Raw genomic sequence first — 24,339 nt, forward strand, 5'->3', positions numbered from 1 at the left:
ATTCTTCTTGTACACAGTAGTTTTTTCCTATAGAATTAGTATCAAACTTTTCTGTAACTTTTCTTAATATAATATTAGTTATATTAAGTCCATTTAGATATTAAATCTACTGATAATGCCTACTGTTACTACCTGATTCAATTATAAATTAAAATAAGATGGTATTTTGGGGAAAAAACTAAATGTCTTGCAGTTTAATTACATCAATATTATTTCTGGAATATTACTGCTTAAATATCTTCTGACTAAATGACTATATTAATTATTACAGTAAAAATTTCTGTTTGACTCAAGATAATGGATTGTCAAAAAGGAGGCAATATGGCAAACGGAAGGTGCTTGGACCTGAAGTCAGAAGAATCAAGTTCAGCTCACTTTGATTCTGGCAAGTTATTCAGTTATTTTCTAGTTTATTTCCTCACTAAAAAAAGGTGGGAAGGAGAGCACAACTGTCATTCAAGGTTCCCATGTGGATTAAATAACCATGTGAAGGGCCAGCAAAATTCTTAGGGCATAGGCCCTCTCTCTTTCGATGTGTACTTAATCTGAATAAGCTTGCCTATAAAATAACCTAACTACAGAAACAAAAGATTTTTTTTAAAGTAAATTTTAATCCCAAGAAACTCAGTTCTTTTGGCCATATGGAGAGTATAAAGCTCCGAAATTGTTGGGAGTCCACTGGGAAAATAAACAACATGATTGTATGATTATTTTTCTAAACATGTACAAACCAGTAGTTACATAATACCTTTTAGAATCAAGTTAGCACTAAACACTGAGGAATCAGAATCCTTTTGGTAGGAAAAAATTTACTGTGTTATAATTTCTTTAAGAAATATCTACGGATGCCTATTTTGTGCAAGCCACTGCTTGTTTCAAACACTGAAAATAGTCTGCTGAACAGGCAGATATGGCTCTAGCCTTCATGGAATTGACAGTCCATGAAGGAGAGAAAGGCAATAAACAAGTAAACAAAATACATAAAATAATTATAGCATGTGATAGGTCCTATGAAAAATAAACAGGGGGCATAAAGTTTCAGATAAGACACGAAGAATACGTTTTGAGATCTATTACACAATGGTGACTTTAGCCAATAATAATGTATTGTATATTTCGAAATAAGAGTACATTTCAAATGTCTCATCTTAAAAAAAGATAGGTGAATTAGGGATGGATATGTTAATTAGCTTGATTTAATCATTCCACATTGCATATACATATCAAAACACAACACTACTCCCAAATGTATACAATTATTATTTTTCAATCAAAATATTATTAATAAAAAAATTAAAAATTAAAATAAAAAGCGCATACAGTAAAGAATAATGGGAAGAGAGGAGACCTATTTTAGAAAGAATGGCAAAAAACAGCTGTGAGATTTCAGACATAGGAAAGAGCAACTGCAAATGCCTTGGTGTAGTCTAGGTATTACAATTAGAGCAAAGTGTGCTGGGGAAAAAAGGTCTGAGATAATGCTGGAAAGGTAGGTAGTGGTCAGATCACATAAGGGCTTACATCTGAGCAAACAGTTTGGATTTTATTCTAAGTACAATGAAAAATCATTAAATGATTTAAATGATATTTATAACATTTAAAATGTCATTCTGAATCCTGTGCACAATATGGATTCTAAAGATACAAGAATAGAAGGAAGAAGACCAGTAAGGAAACTATTACAGTAGCTCAGATAAGAAGTGAAGGTGGTGAGGGCCTAGAGAGGTAGGAGTACAGGTTGGGAAGAACAAATGAATTTAGGTTGTATTTTTGGAGGTAAAATTGACAGGATTCCCCAATTGTTTGGATGTGATGATTAAGAAAACGTGAGGAATCAAGAATGCTTCCCTCATTTATGCTTGAGTAACTCAGTGGACAGAGGTAATATTTATTGAGACCGGGAAGACATAAAGGAAAATGAGAAGAGAATGTTGTCCCCAAAGTCAAGAGAAAAGTGTTTCATTAAGAAGGGATTGGTCAATTGCATCAAGTGCCACTGAGGAATTCAAGTAAGATGAGGGCAGAAAAGTACCTACTAAATTTGGCAACATGTCACTCCACGACAGGGGGCAGTTCCATCAGAGTAGAAGGGAAGAAAGTCATACTGCAGTGGGCTAAAGAGTGAATGGAAGGTGAGGAAGTGGTTCTCTCATAAGATAAGAGATATGGGGCTACAACTAAAGGGGAAGAGAGACAGGGCTAGGGAAGGGTTGAGTCAATGGCTGCTTTTATGTATTTTGTTTTGTTTTTAAGATGGGATCTACCAAAGCATGTTTGTTGATACGATCAATCCAAAAGAGAAGGTGAGACTGATGAACCGGAGGACTGGAGTCTTGTAGTAGGAGGAGTGAATGGGATTCATATCTCACATCAGCACCTTATTTATTTGTAAGTAAACACACTCATGTATGATAGACAAAAGACCCATAGCTCCAGGTTTCCTAGATGTTATTATTTATTTATTTTTAAAGTTAGAGACAGGGTCTCACTTTGTCTCCAGGCTGGAGTGCCCTGGCATGATCATAGCTTATGGCAGCCTTGAACTCTTGGGCTCAAGCGATCCTCTTGCCTCAGCCTCCTGAGTAGTTAGGACAATGAGTGTGGGCCACCATTCCTGGCAAATTTTTAAAATTTTTTGTAGATAGAGTCTTGCTATAGCCCAGGCTGGTCTCAGAACTCCGGTGCCTTGGCCTCCCAAAGCACTGGAACTACAGGCATGAGCCACCGTGGTTGGCCTAGACGTATTTTTATACTTTATGGCTATGAAGATGACAGGATATTTAGAATACTGTAAAGAAGAACACACAAACTGAGTTTTAAAGAAGAAAAGTACAAAACAACATAAAATCTAAAATTACATGTAATTTTTTTACTGAGAAGAAAAAATAAACTGACCTCTCGTTTGTCTAATGCAGCATATTCAGCTTCTATTTCTTCAGCCTCGGGATCCCGTGAGAATACCATTTGAGATTCCAGATTGAGGGCCAAATCTTTGTGGTGTTGCTTTTCAGCACAATCACAAGGAGTATCTTTATTTTCATTCTCAGCAAACAAGTCTCCTCCATGTTTTACTAAAAGCTAAAAAAGTTTTTTTTCAAAAACTTGCAACTGCAGGTTCAAATAAGTTATTTCATGCTGTTTTTAAAACATTAAAAATATAATAAAATTAACACAACAAAAATGCAACAGTATGTACAGTATGTATTTGAAATGACAAAAAAAGAGGTATTTAGATACCAGTGGCTTCTGATTTTAAGATTAGTAATTCTTGTTTTTCAAATAATGAGTTCCTCTTGTTAAAAAATAATTTTAAAAAACCCAAAACCAGTTTTTTAAACTTCAGAAATTAAGCATTTTGTTTAGTCCAAAAATAAAACTTGAAAAAGTTTATAGTTACTCAGTACTTTAAATTTTTAAATTTCTTATAATTTGTATAAATCTTTCTTAAACAAGGACACTGCTGATACTGTTAATTTAACTACTAAAGTCTGGATGTCCTGGCATGGCAGACAAAAGTTTCATTCATTATCCAGTGAAACACTGAAATGAAATTAGGACGCGCAAGTCACTGAGGTAAAGCTGTTTTCAATATTCTTCAAAATAAGTAATGGGACTAGCTACTGATAGCCACATTGGGAAGCTAAGTCTATCCAATCTCTCTTTGACCCAAAGAAATCCCACCTTTAAAAACACATGGAATAGTAGCTTGACTTGTTTAGTAATGAGGTTTCTGCTAGCTTTGCATAAATTAAGTATGTTGTTATTAAGGACTGTAGGTTCAAGTTTCCCATTATATCTGCAAAGATATTAAGAAGGGCATGAATGCCAGGATAACCATATCTAGGACAACTCTAATGGACAGCCTAACAGTCACAGGATTATTTTTGTTTTTGTTTTTGAGACAGAGTTTTGATCTGTCACCCAGACTGGAGTGCAATGGCATGATCCTGGTTCACTGCAACCTGGGTTCAAGTGATTCTCCTGCCTCAGCCTCCCGAGTAGCTGGGATTACAGGCGCCTGCCACCACACCCGGCTAATTTTTGTATTTTTAGTAGAGATGGCGTTTCACTATGTTGCTCAGGCTTGTCTTGAACTCCTGACTTCAGGTGATCCGTCCACCTTGGCCTCCCAAAATACTAGGATTACAAGTGTGAGCCACTGCGCCCGGCCACAGGATTCTTTTATAGGATTCAGTCATACTCACAATAATATAGTAACAGTCAGTATTTATTGTTTTCTAAACACTTTAAAGCACACATTCTCATTTAACATTAACAACCCCATATAACAGGGGTATTATTGTATCTCAGAATAGTTAAGTAGCTTGACTAACTAAAGTTACCCAGCTAGTAAGCAGTAGAACTGGGATCCAGACGCAAGTCTGACCAAGTTTTTAACCATGACCAGACACTATACTGACTCGTAAGTAGGTAGACTAATCATATAAATCGAAGTGAAATGCATTCTGGGTCCATCTTGAAGTTCTGCCCAGACTCTTACTTATGATCTAAATGTTAACACTTTCTAGAGATTTTCATTTAGCGTGAGTTAATCAAAATGGTAGCTTCTTTTTATTTTCTTCCAAATAATTTTATCTTCTTTCTCTCCTCAACAAACACACAATCTTCCTATAAAATTCTTTGGAACGGGAATCCTCACGGTTCTCCTACAGTCCTAAGAATCCTCGCAAAACAACGGGCTTATATCAATGCCAGATCTGGAAGCCATGGGCTAACTGGACGAGCCCACTGGATTTGACTTTAGCTTCTTGCTCTAGCCAGAGGTATGCCTTAGAGCTAAGGTGGTTTTTAAGTTGTAAAAATAAGCAAACCAAACAAGACTATGAAATAAAGACCTGTGGCCACAATGCTTAAAATATTTACTATCTGTTCCTTTACAGAAAAATGTTTGCTAAGAATGGCTCTAAGCTGTCATTCTGGCAGCCACCTTCTAGATTCCGAGGGCAAGGTCTTATCAGCTGCTATTTGCCACCTAGAACCTTTTTACTGCAAGTGTGGTCTGGGGACCAGTAGTATGTCCTGGGAATTTGTTAGAAATGGAGAATCTCAGCCTCATCCCCCAAACCCCTCCAAGCCCAGGCCTCTGAATAAAAATGTCATTCTGATCTCCAAGAGATTCTTTTTGCACAAAAATGTTTGAGAAGCAATGAGCCTAAAGTACAACCAATGTGGCTGTGGAAACTGATAAATTTGTATTACCTAATTTATTCAATATGGGGAACTTATAGTAAATCCAGAGACTTATCATATCCATAGCAGGATCTATTACCATTTTTACCCTCTCTGTTTCACAAGTTACCAAAACCTAAATACAAAATAGACTATCTGCTCCTGACTGCTGCAGAACTAAAGAGCTGACTTTATTCTTGAGTTCTCTATTTAGAGTCATAGAAAATTATTTCTAAAATGCATGCTGGGATAACTTTCAAAATCAGGATTTGGTTTACTTTGCAACAGATATTACCACACAAAAAAATACTAATTTTAGAATACAAATCATCTTTAACTTAATGCGCTAGTCTTCCTTAACAAAAGCAAAGACAACAAAATTTAAGAAGCTGTACCCTAACAGAATCTTGGTAAAGGGAACCTTATTAAAAGGGTATGCCAGAATGTGGACTTCATTCATTGGGGGGTTAAAAAAATGTGTGTGAAGAGGGGATGTGTGAGAAGTCATTGTTGAAGGTAACTGCTGACCATTATTAGAACCTGGGTGAGAATGATTAGTAAACTATCTTTGCAAGGTGTTCCCTAATGAGTTTGACTGCAGTTGGGGTGAGGGAACCATAAAGACCTGTATCTCATTGCTGCAGTTTGGCACCTGTAGAGAAACTCATAATCAGTTATGAAATGGGAGGATCCATGTTTGTAGCATTAGGCTTGGCTATGAAAATCCACCTGTATGTTACCTTTGGCATGGAAGACAGCTGACAGCAATAATGCCTGACATTGAGGAGAATGTGTTAAAAAGTACTTCAGTTTGCTGACCTTTAGGGAATAAAGTCAGGAACACCAGTAAGTAAAAGACGCATTAAGGGGAGATAGCTGCTAAAGTGTTGTGGAATAAAGTTAGGTGTCTTACTTTGACAAAATAGAAAGTTATGTCTGGTTCTGAAGAGTACTTTTTAAATGCTTCAACCAAAGCATCCCAACTAAGCATCTGCTTTCCCAGTCTCAAATTAGCTAAGGAGGACTTAATAGGAGGACTGAGTATTTTACTTAAATATGGTTTTAAGCCTATCTCGGTGGCACATAAAATGTTCTACCTTAAAAGAAACCAAATTACCATGATCGCAACACATTTGTTCTACTATTCTGCCTTTCTTTCCATTCACAATTCCAGAGGAAGAGGGGTAGGGGGCTTTAAGAGAGGTAACCCCTACTATTCAAGACAAACCCCACCCCATCCCTTTGATCACCCTCTAAATGGGTGGTGACTCTGGATTGACTTACTCAGGATTATAACTTAATTCTGCTATCCTTCTGGTTAATTTCCTAAAAATTTTCTAGCTTTCTTGGCCTTCATATTTCTCAAATTACTTATTGATACCAATTGTCTCTCAATTTCCTCAGCAAATGACTCAATTATGCCCAGGAATCTGACTTCTACCTGGACTATTTTACTGAAACAATATTCCAGAAAATCATTAATACCTCTTAACTCTCAAATCCATCAGCGTTTCTCAGTCCTCCAATTCCTTTACTTTCAGCAGCGCATCACATGATTGAACAGCTCCTCTCCTTGAAATTCTTCTTTTGCATCTTTGACATTGTATCATCTTGGTTCTTTTATTTCTCTATTTCTTGTGTTTCCCTCATAGGCACTACTTCTTATTCTCATCTCTTTGAACACGGGCATTCTTCAAACTGATGCTGTGACTTTAACTCTATTATTTTATCTATAACCTAAAGTCTTTTCCTTGCATCTCTCATCTATACATTATCTTGCTTTTAGTTGTCAACTCTATGTAGATAACACTCAATTCTAAATTCTAAATGAGTGTCTATATTCTTTATTCCTTAACTCTTTAGTCGTAATCGTCAACAGCCTGCCTACCATTTCATGTGGATAAGCTAGGATGTCAATATCCAGCCTTCTAAATGAAAACTCAATATATTCTCCCTTCCTTGCAACCAATTCCCCCATTTCACCTTACTTTCTAATGTCTGTTAATGGTTAGCAGGCTTCGAAGTCACTCAGGCTCAAAACCATGCCCATCTTATTTAAAAATAAAGTTAATTAATTTTAGTCTAATTATAGATGTGATAGCAGGTATAGAGAATGTACACAAATCAAAAAGAGAGAGCTCACTATTGTCAATATTAAACATTATAGAGCCTCCATCCTTTTTTTTTTTTTTTTAAAGCTTTCTTTCCCTTGCTTTCTTATTATCAACTGACTGAGTCACCAAAGGCTAACAGTTCTTCACAATGTCCCTGGCATCTGCCTCATCCTTTCCATCTCCAGTACCACCACACAAACCCAGACGCTTTGTCAGTTCACAATAGAATTAGCACATTAATCTTCTAACTCCTATCACTCCTTCTAATACATTGGTTCTCAACTTACCAATGTCTGGGGTCCCCTCTCACAAATTTAGATTTTATTGGTCTGAGGTTTCTGTGTAGTCATGCTTAGAACTACTGTTCTAGCACAAAGGTTTTCAAACAGTGTAAGAATTATTTGCGTAGCTTGATAGTCATATTAGGTAGATATGGAGAGGGGACTGTAAGAGGTATGTATACTTTTTACAGGTGATTCCATTATAGGTAGCCCACAAATTATGCCCCAAGCTAGGGTTCTCAAGCTTTAAATAAGAATCCCTTTGGGATTCTGTTAAACTAGATTCAAATCTGGTTGGTCTTGGATGGAGCTGAGATTCAGCATTTCCAACAAGTTCTCAGGTGACTGATGTCAATGCCAGTCTAAGGACGATTCTTTTGAGTAGCAAGGCTTTAAGAAACACTGCTTTGGAAGTACCCCATTCAAATCTATTGTACATTACAACCATCAGGCTAATCTCATCATATTTGCTTTCATAGTATCACTCTCTGATTAAAAATTCTTTTTCTTTTTTTTTTTTTTGGAGACAGGATCTCGCTCTGTCACCCAGGCTGGAGTACAGTCGCATGATCACAGCTCACTGCAGCCTCCACCTCCTGGGCTCAAGTGATCCTTCCACCTCAGCCTCCTGAGTAGCTGGGACTACAGGGGTGCATCACCACGACTGGCTAATTTTTTTATTTTTAGTAGAAACGAGCTCTCACTATGTTGCCCAGGCTGATCTTGAACTTTTGGGCTCAAGATATGCTCCTGTCTCGGCCAACCAAAGTGGTGGGATTACAGGCGTGAGCCACTGCACTTGGCCAAAAAATTTTCAATGGCTCAATTTTCTCTAAAAGAAACCCCAAATTCTTAACCTTGGCATTTAGTACTTTCTACTTGGTACATCCTCTATCCTCCTTTAAAGTAATCTCTTTTATTACTCCTCCACAAAATATTTCAATCTGCATATGTCTGAGACCTAGAACAGTGCTTCTCAAACTCTGCCATGCAAATAATCACCAGGAGAACTTGCTAAACATTTCTGGAATCTATTCCCAGAGATACAAGTTCAGAATGTGAAGGTTTGGTTGGCCCAATAATTTGTTAATTATAACAAGTTGTCAGAACTGAAGCTGCAGGTCTGAGAGCCACGAATACTTAAACTGAAATATTACCCACTCCAATCTTACTACTACCCGTGAAATCTTCCAAGATATGTAAAATTAAAAAATTACCTCTCCTTCCCTTCAATACCTGTAACAGTCACTGCCTAAATAGTTAATATAGGCCTTAGCATCATAATATTTGAGGGACAATAATGAGATCATAACTATCTTGATTAAAAATTAGAAAACAGAGGCCCAGACAGGCAAAGTTACTCAGCTGCTGAACCGGAAACATAATTCCTGTATTCTTTACACAGTTTTAAAACTCTAGGTGCTAAAAACACAATATAATTAGGTAATATTCTTCAGTCTGACCTGTGAATGGTTTTTACGACTTTTCAATGAAGTGTGAAATGCTCCCATAGCTGCCAAAGTGTCAAATAGGCCCTGTAGCTGTAAAGGAAAATGTGTGACTTACCACCTTTGGTTTTATAGTGACCTCTATTTGATCTGACATGAAGCAGCTACACTTAAAACTCTGCATAAGCAAGTAGGTCACAGCTGAACAGGAAATAGCTAAGATAAAACTCATTTAAAAAAATTGCTTTTCACAAAGAGTAAAGCACTATCAAAAACAACCCCTGTCACATTCACTATTTACTGAATCACTATTACAAGTTAAGCACTAATGGAAACATAATGAGGCCTAATGACTAGGGTTGCTCTATGGAAGTCTACCAAACGAAGAAATATCACTGGATGTTTTACTAAGCCATGCTAATACATCTAACCCACCACCCCTCTCAAGTCCATTCCTGTTCCCAAGCAGAAAACAAAAACTCTCAGTAACTAAGAACAGTATATTATTTATTAAATTTTTGTCAGACTTATGATTTAATGGAACTTTATTTCTGTGTTCTGAGTATCCATTACATAGCACTTTTTAAGTCCTTTGTGTAACTGAAGCTTATAGGACCCGTTACATATTGATAATGCTATTTTACATATTTAAAATAATCTTCAAGTATGGAGTCATCTTAGGCCAAATCAAACCTGCTGCCTGTTTCTGTACAGCCCACAAACTAAAAACAGTTTTTACATTTTCAAATGGTTGAAAAGAATAAATACAATTATTTCATGACATATGAAAATTATAAGCAATTCAAATGGCGATGTCCATAAATAAAGATTTATTAGAACATTGCCATCCTCTTTTGTTTCTGTATTGTCTGTGGCTGCTTTCAAGGTAAAATGTCAGAGTTGCCTAAAATATTTACTATCTGGGCTTTCACAGAAAAAAGTTTGCTGATCTGTAAATAATTGTTGGAATATGAAATAAAATTAGAATTTCAGGTGCTTTATTTATAGTCTGTCCTTAATAAATGTTTATCATATAAGTATTCCTAATTGTCAAACAATTGTAGACTACTCCTCTGTGTTATTTTTACCTCACAAATAATTTAGAATAATTAATTTGTGAAACTCCAGGTTTTTCTGTGTAAGGAAGTTCTGAAAACTATGCCAAAGTGAGGATTCAACATAAAGCACTTGGTGTTAGAAAGTGGCCACAGAAATAAATGGAGGAACTGGTCCAAAGAGACAGAGGTCTACTCTGCCATGGGTAGTACGAGTTTGATGCAATTAACAAAAAAAAGAGGGAAATCCAAGGTAAGTACAGGTATCAATACTGGATAAGGAGATAATGGTAGCATCATTAATAGAATCTAGAGTCAAGAATCAAGCACTAGTGAAGTCTCTACTGGGTAGAAAAGAAGACAGTACAATTTTGAAAATGCTGAATTTGAGAGATTGTTGGATATCCATAAGTCAACCAGGCAACAATATAGCATGAAGAAGTTCAAAGAAGTCAGATCTAGGCATCAGAGACACAGATAACCAATGCAACTCTACATACCGTGTGATACCTTCACACCTGGAGGTTCCCTGAAGAACTCTATAATTAAGGGGTTTTAATTTTATGTTCTCTGTGTGTGTGTGTGGGGGGGGCGCTTATTACAGAACATAATTACTACAGGGAGATGGGGAAGTTTTCAAATAAATATTTTATTTCTATGGTACAAAATAATGAGCTATAAGAAACTGTTTAAATTATTAAATGCCAATGATGACTTCATCAACTCTATCCTTAAATAAATATACCAGAGAGAAAAACATTTTTGACAGCTAGAGAAGATATACTTCCACAGATGTAGTTAAGAAACAGGTTGGCCTTAACAACGGGAAAAAAGATAATCTCTTTGATCTTAAAGGCTAGACACTAAAAATGGGATACATTTTACTGCAATAACAGGCTAATAGAGAATCTGTGTTAAAAGGAATCTTCCAAATAAATTTGAGATCATCTATTCCAACCACCCAAGAGGAAACTATTACAGTGGCTGAGTGACACATGCAAGGTTCCACGGATAGTTACTCTGAGAACCAAGACTAAAAATCAATGCTCCCTCCACCATACTATAATCTCTTAGTTTTATGAAACATAAATATCTGATGACACTTTCACTCAACCCAAACCTTTATATCATGCTTGGTACCAATGAGCACTATAAACATTAGAAAGCATTATACAAATGTTAGTTATTATAACTATTATTCTTACAGCCAAACACTAAAAGCAATGATATAAAGAAATAAGTTTAGAAAAAAATATTTAAATTAACTATGACACTAAACTTTATAAGAGACATCTAAGCCTTTCCTGTTCATCAAAGTAGTATGATACCACCTGAAAATAACTAGAGACTCATAATAAGAATTAAGTTGTACAGTTAAACAGGTCACATATTTTAATGTATAGTCAGCCTTCTCTATCTGTGGTCTCCACATCCTTAGATTCCACATCCCTGGATTCAACCAACAGCAGGTAAAAAATATTTGGAAAACAAATATGGATGGCTGTGTCTGTATGGAACATCCACGTTTTTTTCTTGTCATTATTCCCTAATGACACTTACATTGTACTAGGTATTATACACAATCTAGAGACAATTTAAAGTATAAGGAGGATGTGTGTAGGTTATATGCAAATACTGTGCCATTTTCTATAAGAGATTTGAGCATCTGTGGATTTTCGTATCTGCAGAGAGTCCTGGAACAAATCTCTCTTGGATACCAAGTGACAACTGTATTTATTGTATGCACTTGTACAAGAAAACAAAATAAGGCTTCTGGAGATAGTTAATATATGCTTCCCTGAGAAACTCTTCTAGTTTAATTAGCAGTATGCATAATAAAAAATCATTAAGGGCCTAAGGCTGGACAAGAGTATATATAATCAAGTATATATAAGAGGTCAAAGATAAGCTTTATCTGAATAAAATATGCTGAAATGTTATAAAAACTAGAATAAATGTAAGGTATTTATAGGGCTCCTTTTAGAATGTTTTATATTTAACATTAAGTCAAAGAGCTCTTCTAAATACAGAAAATGAAAACAATCATCAAATGATGTGGTTTATGTGACGTGATATGCTGATAGGTCAAACAGTTAAAGCACACACACACATTTACATGCTCACACATACATATCAGGCAAATTGTCACGCCTGCCAGATAGTACAGTATAAACCTGGCACTAATTTCTTTCACTGAGCAAAAAATAACACTGGTAAAAACAACACTCTCAATTTTTTGAAAAATTTAATAAGTATGTCATTGTCAACATACTTCAAAATCAACAACTACTAAAGCAATGCTTATACAGAAAAGTTGGAAGCAAGATATTAAAGCATTTAATTTATATACATATATATATATATATATTTTGAGACAGAGTCTCACTCTGTTGCCTAGGCTGGAGTGCAGTGGCACCATCTTGACTCACTGCAACCTCTGCCTCCCATGTTCAGGCGATTCTCCTGCCTCAGCCTCCCAAGCAGCTGGGACTACAGGTGCCTGCCACCACGCCTGGCTAATTTTTGTATTTTTAGTAGAGATGGGGTTTCACCATATTGGCCAGGCTGGTCTCGAACCTCTGACCTTGTGATCTGCCCACCTCAGCCTCCCAAAGTGCTGGAATTACAGGTGTGAGCCACCGTGCCCAGCCTATTTAAAATATTTAAGAGCATTATTGCTACTATCCAGAAAAATCTACTTTCTACTCCAGTCCATTTGAGAAATATGATGCAGTCCCATCAATAATGGTGAGTCATTATAGCAGGAATTCTTCCACAATAGGTAAACACAGGACAATGTACAGAGAAGCTTGTGTAAAAAGCCTCAGGAATTCTGCTATTAGTCGCCTACCCTCCAAATCCTAGGAGATTCTTCCACTACAGTGGATCAATGTTAGAAAACATTGCAGCCAGGCTTGGTGGCATGTGTGTGCCTGTAGTCCTAGCTAGTCCAGAAGATGAGGCAGGGAGATCACTTAATCCCAAGAGTTTGAGACCAGCCTGGACAACATAGAGAGACCTTGTCTCTTAAAACAACAAACAAACAAAAAAGTATTGCTTGAAAAATAGTTTCAAGTTAATGACCATCACTAACTAACTAGTGGGTAGAGGTTACACAAACTCAATGAAATGACAAAGACTCTAAAAGATTAGCAAGTATCACAAATATTAGCAGTAAACAAAAGATAAGATCACAAGCATATTAGAAATGAAAGAACTGACACTTCAGATATACTGAAGAAATAATATAAGTGATGGTAATCTTTTAATATAAGAAAATGAACATTCATATTTTTGGTATATTGATCTACTTAGAAGTCTAAAGTATACATGAACAACATTAAGGAAACAAGAAATTTTCAGATATATATTTTAATCTGATTATGATAATTGCTTTTCCAATAAAGGTATATACTTTTAGTAATAAAGATACTCTGTAATCCAGTCTAATATGCTCCTCACACATACTTAAATACATCTATGCAAAAGAACTTCTATGAGATATGTAAGGATGGATATGAATGTTGGTAGTTGAGAAAAACCTATTCTATGTATAGTAGTGATGATACTATATAATGATTTCTTAACTTAGTTAAGATCTCATATTATATGCGTGATTTTATCTAATTTGTTGTTAAATATTTTGTAGATATGAATAATGTTATATATTTATACATGAAATATATATGGAAAAATTACAATATAATACAGTATGTATTCAGGAGCACTTTAACGCAAATTAAACAGAAAAATACACATTTTAAAATTCCAAGTGATTTTAAAAAGACTCCAATAAATGTATTCGTTAATATTTATCCATTGCTTAGTGAGCTCATCAATTCTACATAAACTATAGGTTCCATTTGCCAAAAATTTGCTATACTCAACATGTATAAATTTTATAAATTGGTGACCAAAAAAATCAGCAAAAAAGCAGAATATATCTCTACTATAACTATGACTCTAAATATGATAGTGCTTAATTGATGACCAATATCTTAAGAGATTAACAAATTTTTAATTGCTCTTGACTCCACTGTATTAGAAAAGTGATTGTTCACCTGTGGGGCTTTCTCCCTCCCTAAAACAATGAAATAACTTTATTTAAAAGAGGCCGTTGGCCCGTTGCAGTGACTCCTGCCTGTAATCCCAGCACTCTGGCAGGCTGAGGCAGGCGGATCATGAGGTCAAGAGATTGAGACTATCCTGGCCAACATGGTGAAACCCCGTCTCTACTAAAAATACAAAAATTAGCTGGGCGTGGTGGTGCGTGCCTGTAGTCCCAGCTACTGGGGAGGCTGAGGCAGGAGAATCTCTTGAACCCGGGAGGCAGAGGTTGCAGTGAGCCAAGATCACGCCACTGCACTCCAGCCTGGCAACAGAGCAAGACTCTGTCTCAAAAAAAAAAAGAGGCCCTTTATTTAAAAGGGTCTTTTAGAAGACAAAAGAGAAAAAAAATCACCAAATTACTAAATCAAAAAAAAAAACAAAAAAAACTGACAGTTACATATTACCTGGATACAAATTTTACAATGCAGAATATTTAAAAAAAAAAAAAAAAGTTTTACCTCTACACAGGCTTTCATCCCTGAGGCAGCAGCATAGTGCAAGGGTGTGTTTTTTTTGTTATCAACAGCATCAATAGCTGCTCTCTCATATTCACCCTGGTCAAGTTTTGCTCCTTTCCATTTTAAGATCATCTGCAGACAATCTGCTCTTCTGAAATCATCTTCTGTGGGGCGTGCCAAGCGAGGATGAAGGGCTCCTTCAGATATCATAATTTGAGGTCCCATACACAACAAATGCATAGATGTTTCATTGTGCACATTCCGTTTATTTGGATTTCCATCTCTACCAAGAAAAGTCCTAAAATGGAAAGGAAGGGAAAAGTAAAGGATGAAAATTGCTTATTTTCTACCTTGAAATACATTGAAGATAACACATTTAAAAGATAAATTCTAAGCTGATAATCCAATTTATACTGAGGGTCTGGTTTACAACAGCTTGAATGACTAATTCTTAGTTTTAAAAAACTCTATTCTAGAATAACAATACTAAGAAAAATAAATGTAAATATCTTTATACTACTTGCTAATTAAAAGGGAGGGAAAGGAAACGAAAAGGAAGAAAAAAGGAAGATGAGAAATACAAGGGGTGAGGAATGGACAGGAAAAGAAAACAGTGGTAATTTACAGATTAATGTCAATTATATAGATGCCTAAGGGTGTATTAAGCATTCCACACTAATTTTTAATTCTTCCTTTATTGCTCTGATCTATTTGTTGCATACATAGTTATTTAATAGTGACAACAACTACTATATTAGTGGCAACTAATTTAAGGACAGAAAGTAATACGTAAGCCTGAGACTAAATCTAGTGAAAATTTTCTCCACCAAGGTTATCAGCTAACCTTTGAAATAATAAGGCATATATTTACACAGTGTCTTTTTTTTTTTTTTTTTGAGACGGAGTCTCACTGTCTTCCAGGCTGGAGTGCAGTGGCGCGATCTCTGCTCACTGCAAGCTCCGCCTCCCGGGTTCCCAACATTCTCCTGCCTCAGCCTCCCCAGTAGCTGGGACTACAGGCGCCCGCCAACACGCTTGGCTAATTTTTTGTATTTTTAGTAGAGACGGGGTTTCACCGTGTTAGCCAGGATGGTCTCGATCTCCTGACCTCGTGATCCACCCACCTCAGCCTCCCAAAGTGCTGGGATTACAGGCGTGAGCCACCGCGCCCAGCCTACACAGTGTCTTAATCTGCTTGAGCTATTACAAAAATATCATAAACTGAATGGCTTATAAACAAGAAACACTTATTTCTCACAGTTGTGGATGCTGGTAAGTCCAAGATTAAGGTGCCAGGTGATTCAGTGTCTGGTAGGGGCTCATTCCTCATAGAGGCCTTCTCGTGTTCTCTCACATGGTGGGAGGGGCAGCTACTCCCACCATGTCACTGTGCACTACTCCCATTCCTGAGGGCTCCAACCTCATGATCTAATTACCCTCCAATGCCCCGTTCAGACCACAGCACACAGTATAATACTTTCTGAGGGGAGCTGTGGTTAGATCTAGAAGACTGAGATCTAATTCCACGGTGAGTGTTTATCTCAAAGATAGGTCTAGGTGAGTTGCCTTTACTACTGCCAAACCCAGATCTAAGAGTTGTGCCTAGCTCCTAAAATGAGTCACAGGATTAATAGTTGAGCTAGAAAAAGCAAGGGAAGGGATTCTACCCTGGAGCCTCCAAAAGGAATGCAGCCCTGCCAACACCTAGGGTAGTTCAGTGGAGCCATTATAGTCTTCTGAATTCCAGAACTGTAAGATTTGTGTTGTTTTAAGCCACTAATTTGTGGCACTTTGTGACAGCAGCAACAGGAAATTAACTCAGCAAGGAACCCTAAAAATATCAATCTGGGATGTTATAGAGGAAGGCTTGTATTAACAGACCTCCTCCCCTCTTGGAGACCAGAGGGTGGGGTGGGCTGGAGTGGGGTGGTGGGTGGGAGGAAGAATCCATCCCTGAGCAAAAACAAATTTTCCTAGGGGAAAGATAAGACTAGCACCTCTCGGTTTTACAACTTAGGGAATACTTTCATGGTCTCGAGGATCATCCACTCCTCACTCCCTTCAAATGTAAATACGTATCTCACAGGCAGTAAATCTCTCTGGAGTCCTCAACCTCTATTCAGCCATAATTTAATTTCCAAAGCTCATTTTTTAGTCCAGGTTCCAAGTTTTAGTAAAGTTTGCTCAGGTTTTCTCTACATGCTTATTTTCTCTACAGCTCCATGTAGCCTTTATGGTGTTCTGATGCCGGCAGTACACTCCAATACTTGCTCAATTTGGTTTCCTAGGAACTGATTCAGGCCACTTAAGCAAACCCAACACTACTTAGAAGCCTCTTTACACTAGGCTCCCCCCCACAGTTCAGTTTGCCACTCTTTTCTTTGTCTTCATATAGCATCCTAATTATACAACTCATTACATTTTATCATACTTTTTTACCTATCTGTTCCCTTCTCCCAAACAGTTTATAGGCTTTTAAGGCAGGGCCTATATTCTGTTCTTTCTTGACTCCCCAACACAGTGTCACACACACAGCAAATTCATGCCATAATTTTGATAAATGAATTGGATGCATATTAAACTTTCATGACCTAGATCAGTGACATGGGATTGGGGATCTCTTGAGCCAGCAGTGCAGTACATTGGTTAAGAACGTGGTCCCAGACTGCTAGGTTCTAATCCTACTTCTGTCACTTTCTAGCTGTGTCACCTTGGGCAAGTTACATAATAGCTCATAACAACTAATATATGATCCACATCCTTTGACTGAGTAAAACTACTCCTGAGAGTTCATCTTAAGGGAAATACATAAAAATTTATAGAAACAATGAAAATCAATACAGTGTTACTTTGAACAGAAAAATCTGGAAATCACTTAAGCGTTTAATAATAGAAATGGGAAACGTAAATCTGATATACAATAGAAAATTATAGTCATTAAAGTCTATCCACGAGTGTTATAGCTAAGTGGAAATATAAGAATAGAATTCCCTTTCCCTTCTCAATCTTCTAAATATATATGGACAAAAACTAGAAGGGAACATGGAATAATTCTAACATTTGCTTAGGGGAGGCAAGAATATGGGTAATTTTTTTAATACAGCCATAATGTTGCTTAATAGTTAAAATATACATTTTCACTATTCAACTGCTGATACTAAAATTCCCAATCATATTTCCTTGTATTTATGATTGAATTATAGTGGATAGCCAAAATTAAAACCATACTCTAAAATGTATTCAAGATTAATATCTCTTCTACCAGGCATGATTGACAAAAAAAGATTTCATTTTCTTAAAAATTTAATTAAGAAATTATTAAAGCTAATTCTGATTCTGTAAATACCTTATACAAACACATTTATCTAGCCTTTCTTATCCCCATTTCCAATATATCAGTTATTCTCTTAGTTTGCTCAGGAGAGTTCAGGTTCTTATCACAAAGAAATTTAATGTAAATTGAGAGAATGTCAGTTGATATGGAAGGACCAATCTCGCTCTCTCTAGTATTAAATATCTCTAGATCCTCCCCATATAGAGAAGAGAGTGAGACACTCTCTTGCCAATCTGCCGGGTTCATTAATCAAACCAAACACACAGAGTGTATTATTCTGAAGTAAAAGTATTAAAATAACTTCTTTATACATATTTACTCAAGAAAGAGTCTCAAATGATTAGACACAGTAGCATATCTGCATAAATATTTTACGCTAAAACTATTTATAAAATTGAATATTCTAATTTTATTGATTCATCTGTTTAAATTCAAAGGAGACTCTTCCTAAATTTACATAAATGTATACATGGAATAATGAGTATAAAATCGATATGTATGTTTTAGACCCCTTTCTGTAACTATATTAGCAGTTATGGATTTTTTTTAACTACTTGCATATGAAGTTAATTCTGGAACAGGGATAGGAGATAATTAACAGGAAGGTGGGGTACGGAAAACATTAACCTGGGGAAAAAATCCATCCCTTTCACGTGACCCTAATAACCCATCCAGGAGCCACGTGTTTTTTTCTAGATTCTTTCACTGTTAATTCTCAAGCAGCCAGTTTATAGCTGTTACCTCTATTTCTTCTACATTCATTCTCCACTTCGGTATGACCCTATTCTTATCACTACATGGAAGTTTCACTCTCTCATGTAACCAGGAATTTCCTAAGAGCTAACTAATTCATCATTGTCCTTAATTTTTGTTCTAAACTTTAAATTACCTACTGCTTCACTTACCTCCTGACCTTTCTATTACCTTGGCTTCCGTAATCACACTTTTTCAATAATCCTCTTAATTTTTTTCAGTACAACAACTTCTCTTTTACCCATGATGATGGCTCTACTTCCTACCCCATTACTGGAAGCAAGTTTCAGTTCTTGACCTCCATGTTCTTCTCCACACACATTGTCTTCTTTCAGAGAGTCCATCCACTCTGAAAGCCATTTCTTTTTCAATGGTTTATGTGAATACACTTTGTAAATTGGGAAGTATGACCAGAACCCAAATGACAGGCAGTAGTGGCAGAATCACGGGTTTCCCTCAAAGGGCTTCTACTATAGATTGAGTATTCCTAATTCAGAAATCTGAAATGCTCCAAGATCTGAAATGTTTTGAGTGCCAATGTGACTCTCAAAGAAAATGCTCATTTGAGCATTTAGATTTCAAATTTTTGCATGTGGGATGCTCAACTAGGTAACTGTAATGCAAATATTCAAAATCCAAAGAAATCCAAAATCTGAAACAATCTAGTCTCACTCATTTTGAATAAGAGATGCTCAATTTGTGTCACTTCTGTGATAATTCTTAATGCTCTATCATCCTATATGACTTCTCATCTGACCCCATTCCATATTCTTAAATCTTACGGGCCTTTCTCTTGCACTCATACTCAAGTGAACTCTCTCTGAAGTAACTGTCTTTTCTCTCAGAGCCTCAATTTCTTGCAATAACTCTTTTTATTCCACCAGTCATATATACTTAAACCTTCAGTTCCTTTGAAATATCCTCTTTCATGCAACATTAATTGAGCACTCATTATTTGCTAGGTACTATTCTAAAAGTTAGGGATATTGTAAAGAAAACAGATAAAGTCCCTGCCCTACGGGGTTTGCATGCAAGATAAGGGGGGTTGGTAGAGGAGACCTGTATTTCAATTTATTGAAAAGAACTTAGCTCCTAAAATATAAAACAGTCAAAAAATAGAAATCAATAACTGGAAACTCTATCTTAACTAATCCTCAAAGCTACAGACTTTGATATTAACATGTGCTCTAATAAAGACAGGCTCTAATAAATATTTTCTATTTTATTTATACCCAAAGACAAGCCCCTTTTATTTCCAAATAAGCAAAACAGGCTGTTTTGTAGAAGATACAACTAATGAATTATATATCCAAATTAGAACACACTGACTCCAAGTCCATGGCTTTTTTATACATTAAGCAGTAGCTATGAGTATAGATTTAGTTTCCCATAAAAGAGGCAGTGTGATTGTGATGTGATATAATATAAACACACAGCATGTGGATTCAGAGAGAGAGAGAGAGATGCAAAGGTGCATCTATTACCATATTATTCTACCTAAGAAAGGAAGAAAGTGATGCCTGCTATTGCAGATACCACATAGCTAAAGGAAATGGGAAAAAAATCAAGGTCTTATTCCAAATGGGTGCTTTACTTTATAGCTAAAAGGTCCGTGACTAGGAATATCTACCTTTGCCTACATATATATGTCATATATTAGGAATCTAGGCCGGATGCAGTGGCTCACGCCTGTAATCCCAACACTTTGGGAGGCTGAGGTGAGTGGATCACTTGAGGTTAGGAGTTCCAGACCAGCCTGGCCAACATGGTGAAACTCCATCTCTACTAAAAATACAAAAATTAGCCCGGGGTGGTGGCATGCACCTGTAATCCCAGCTACTCGGGAGGCTGGGGCAGGAGCACTGCTTGAACCTGGGTGGCAGAGGTTGCAATGAGCCAAGATCACACCACTGCACTCTAGCCTGGGTGACAGAGTGAGACTGCATCTCAAAAGAAAAGAAAAAAGGAATCTAGCTAAGCTCAGCTAGAGTCTACACTGAAGTCTCAGAAAGGCATCCCGGATTATATAAGGCAGCATGGGAAAGTGATAGTCATCAACTTGTGAGAAAGTAAAGTAGGATTAAATATAGCACAACATTTTAACCTGCCTAAAACAAAAATAATTAAATAAAAGTTATTTTACGTAATGCTGATGAGTAAATGCTATTTATCCTTATTTGACATGATATAAAAGTATAAAAGAATTAATTTCTTATTCCAAAATCAATTAATCATTTAAAATAATAATCTGGCAAAATGAAAAGGCAACCTGTAGAACTGGAGAATATATTTGCAAACCATACACCTGAAAAATAGAATAAAAACTATATAAAGAACTCATAAAACGCAATAGCACAAAACAAATAACTCAATTAAAAAATGGGCAAAGGACCTAAATAGATGATTTTCCAAACAAGATATACAAATGACCAACACTCATATAAAAAATTTTCAACATCACCAATAACCACGGAAATGCAAATCAAAATCACAGTGAAATATCACCTTATACCTGTTTGCATGGCAATTATCAAAAAAACAAAAGGTAAGTGATGGCAAAAATGTGGAAAGAAGGGAAAACCCTGGTACACTGCTCATGGAAATGTAAATTGGTACAACCATTATGGAAAACAGTACGGAAGTTATGTAAAACATTAAAAACAGAACTACCATATGATCCAGGAATCTTACTTCTGGGTATATATCCAAGGAAATAAAATCACAAACTCAGAAGAGATATCGGTACTCCCATGTTCACTACAGCATTATTTGTAATAGATAAGATACAGAAACAACCTAAATATCCATCAATGGGAGAATGGATAAAGAATATGTGGTATATATACAATGGAATATTATTCAGTCTTAAAAAAGAAGGAAATCCTGCCATTTTCGACATAGATGAAACTGGAGGACATTTTGCTAAGTGAAATGCACTATACACAGAAAGACAAATGAGTGCAAGACCTCACTTACATGCAGAATTTTTAAAAGTTGAACTCAGGAACAGAGGCTAGAATGGTGGTTAACCAGGGTCAGGGGTAAAGAAAATGGGGAGATGTTTGCCAAAGGGTACAAATTTTCAGTTAGAAGATGAATTAGGTTCTGGAGACCTAATAAACAGCATGGTAACTATAGTTAATAATTATATATTATACACTTGAAATTTGCTACAAAAGTATAATTTAAGTATTTTCACCACACAGAAAAACTATCTGAGGAGATTAATATGTTAAGTAGCTTGACTGTCATAATCAGTTCACAATGTATACATACATATTAAAACATCACATTGTATACCTTAAATATATACAATTTTTATTTGTCAACTATACCTAAATAAACCTGGAAAAAAATTGATTTGTGATTCTCTCTGATTATCTAAATAAATTTCCAAAGACAAAAGAATACATGATTCAAGAATTAGGGTTGTTTATTCTCAGGAAATGGGAACAATAAGGTAATTTCTGTTTCTAGCTTAATATGTTAAAAGCTTTAATTAAAAAATTATGAACCATTGTCCTTCAAACCAGAAAAGAAAAAAGAAAATATCCAAAGACTTTCGGTAGAAGTTGTAAGAACGTAAGTATAAAGTTAAGTATCATAAAAGTAACCCAAACTGGTAAGTAAAAGAGAATATACAATCATATTTCCTGTAGGTCTTTACGCATTCAATAGAATGATAACCACATGACAGGGACAGACAGACATATTTCTGCTTGGAGGAACCAGATCAGTAGTTTTTATAATATTTTAGGTTAACAAGACCCTTATACGATTTTAAAAATTACTGGCCAGGTGTGATGGCTCATTCCTGTAAGTCCCCACACTTTGGGAGGCCGACGAAGGGTGGACTGCTTGAGCTCAGGAGTTCAAGATCTGTCTGCCAACATGGCAAAATCCCATCTCTACAAAAAATTTAAAAAAAAAATTGGCCAGACATAGTGGCACATGCCTGTAGTCCCAGCTACTTGGGAGGCTGAGGCAGGAAAATTCTTGAGCCTGAGGTCGAGGCTGCAGTGAGCTGTGATTGTGCCACTGCACTCCAGCCTGGGCTGGACCTGAGCAAGACCCTGAGCAGACTGAGCAAGACCCTGTCTCAGACAAAAAAATAAAATAAAATAACTGTAGGTTCCTAAGAGTTTTTGTTTATATGGGTTATACATTAATTTTAAAAATAAACCCATTATATATTAATAACATTTTTAAATAAAAATAACTATATTTTAAAAAATTAAGTGAAAAGAGCAGCATTGTTTTACATGTTTACAAATCTACAAATGGAAGACCGCTGGATTTTCACGGGATTGCATCTGTTGTATTGTTTTGGTTTAAATAAAGAAAATCCAGCCTTTATATAGTTAGGAAAGGGAGAAATGTTTTTAAATATCTGTCTCAGATAATAGTGAATATTCATATTTGATACTATACCAAAAATTCAACATTGGTAATTTCTTAAAGATTAGTTGCAATGTAGTATCTGAAATGATATCAATGACCTTTTTATACTGTTACATTAAAGTCCATTGGTCTATCTTACATTTTGAATATATCTTTCACCCATACATAATTTTAAAAAATCATACACTGATCTTCTCAAAAACAGATTCGCTGAGTTACGCAGATCTTCCAGATGTCACATTTCATTAAACAATATAAAAAGCTATCATCGTCAATCTTATCAGAAAAGTCTGTGTTGAGAAGTTGTTGAGCTGAAGGTAGTGAATACAAGTTTTTCTGGATTTTAATAATCACTTGACAGCTCAAATTTTATCATTAGCAACAAATAACTGGCAGTAGCATTCCCTGAATTGACAGACTCAATTCATTTTCAAGAAAATGTTGGCTAAGTACCCAAGTCTAAACAACCACTGTTTTCTTGTTGTTGCTAGTTGTAAAATGCTGTTCCATTAAAAAAGTGGCCGGGCGTGGTGGCTCACGCCTGTAATCCTAGCACTTCGGGAGGCCGAGGCGGGCGGATCATGAGGTCAGGAGATCGAGACCATCCTGGCTAACACGGTGAAACACTCTTTCTACTAAAAGTACAAAAAATGAGCCGGGCGTGGTGGCGGGCACCTGTAGTCCCAGCTACTCGGGAGGCTGAGGCAGGAGAATGGCCTGAACCCGGGAGGCAGAGCTTGCAGTGAGCCGAGATTGCGCCACTGTACTCCAGCCTGGGCTACAGAGCAAGATTCCATCTCAAAAAAAAAAAAAAAGTACGCAGTTCAACTCACAACTCAAACAACAGCACAGATGCGCTTCCTCAGAGCCATCGTCATATTTTGGTATGTAGCAGAAACGCTTTATGCATACTATGAAGTTGTCACAGAATATTAAAAAGATGTGTTACTTAAGGGTGGAGATTAATTAAGATTAATTTTACTGCTTTAATTGAGGATTTTTTTAGGGGAAACTGCTTTTTTTTTTTTTTTTAACTGCAAGTGCCTAACAGTGATGAATACAATGATTACTAATACAGTTTGGTGCAACTACCTTCATTCATCTCAAAGGTGCCAGAAGTTTTATCCTCTATTTTTTGCACTGCCGCTGCAAATGCCAACACAGTATAAAAGGCAAATAACATCTTGGTATAACT

The 24,339-nt window shown here is 36.2% G+C and overlaps 1 protein-coding gene across 7 annotated transcripts in view; it reads right to left on the bottom strand.

The window, feature by feature from the left end:
• Positions 1-24,339, bottom strand: part of ANKIB1 (ankyrin repeat and IBR domain containing 1) — a 270,873-nt gene that overhangs the window by 80,036 nt on the left and 166,498 nt on the right. For 6 of the 7 annotated variants that reach the window (XM_058424746.1, XM_058424751.1, XM_032761081.2 and 3 more), the window contains 2 exons: positions 14,657-14,954; positions 2,896-3,078 (listed from right to left, as the gene is read on the bottom strand). In XM_058424746.1, the coding sequence (XP_058280729.1) occupies positions 2,896-3,078; positions 14,657-14,954 (481 nt within the window). The remainder of the gene's footprint in view (positions 1-2,895; positions 3,079-14,656; positions 14,955-24,339) is intronic. The other variant, XM_058424755.1, reaches the window with a different exon arrangement.

The sequence above is a fragment of the Hylobates moloch genome, unplaced genomic scaffold (assembly GCF_009828535.3).
Source record: "Hylobates moloch isolate HMO894 unplaced genomic scaffold, HMol_V3 SCAFFOLD_1, whole genome shotgun sequence".
In the NCBI taxonomy this organism is placed as follows: domain Eukaryota; kingdom Metazoa; phylum Chordata; class Mammalia; order Primates; family Hylobatidae; genus Hylobates; species Hylobates moloch.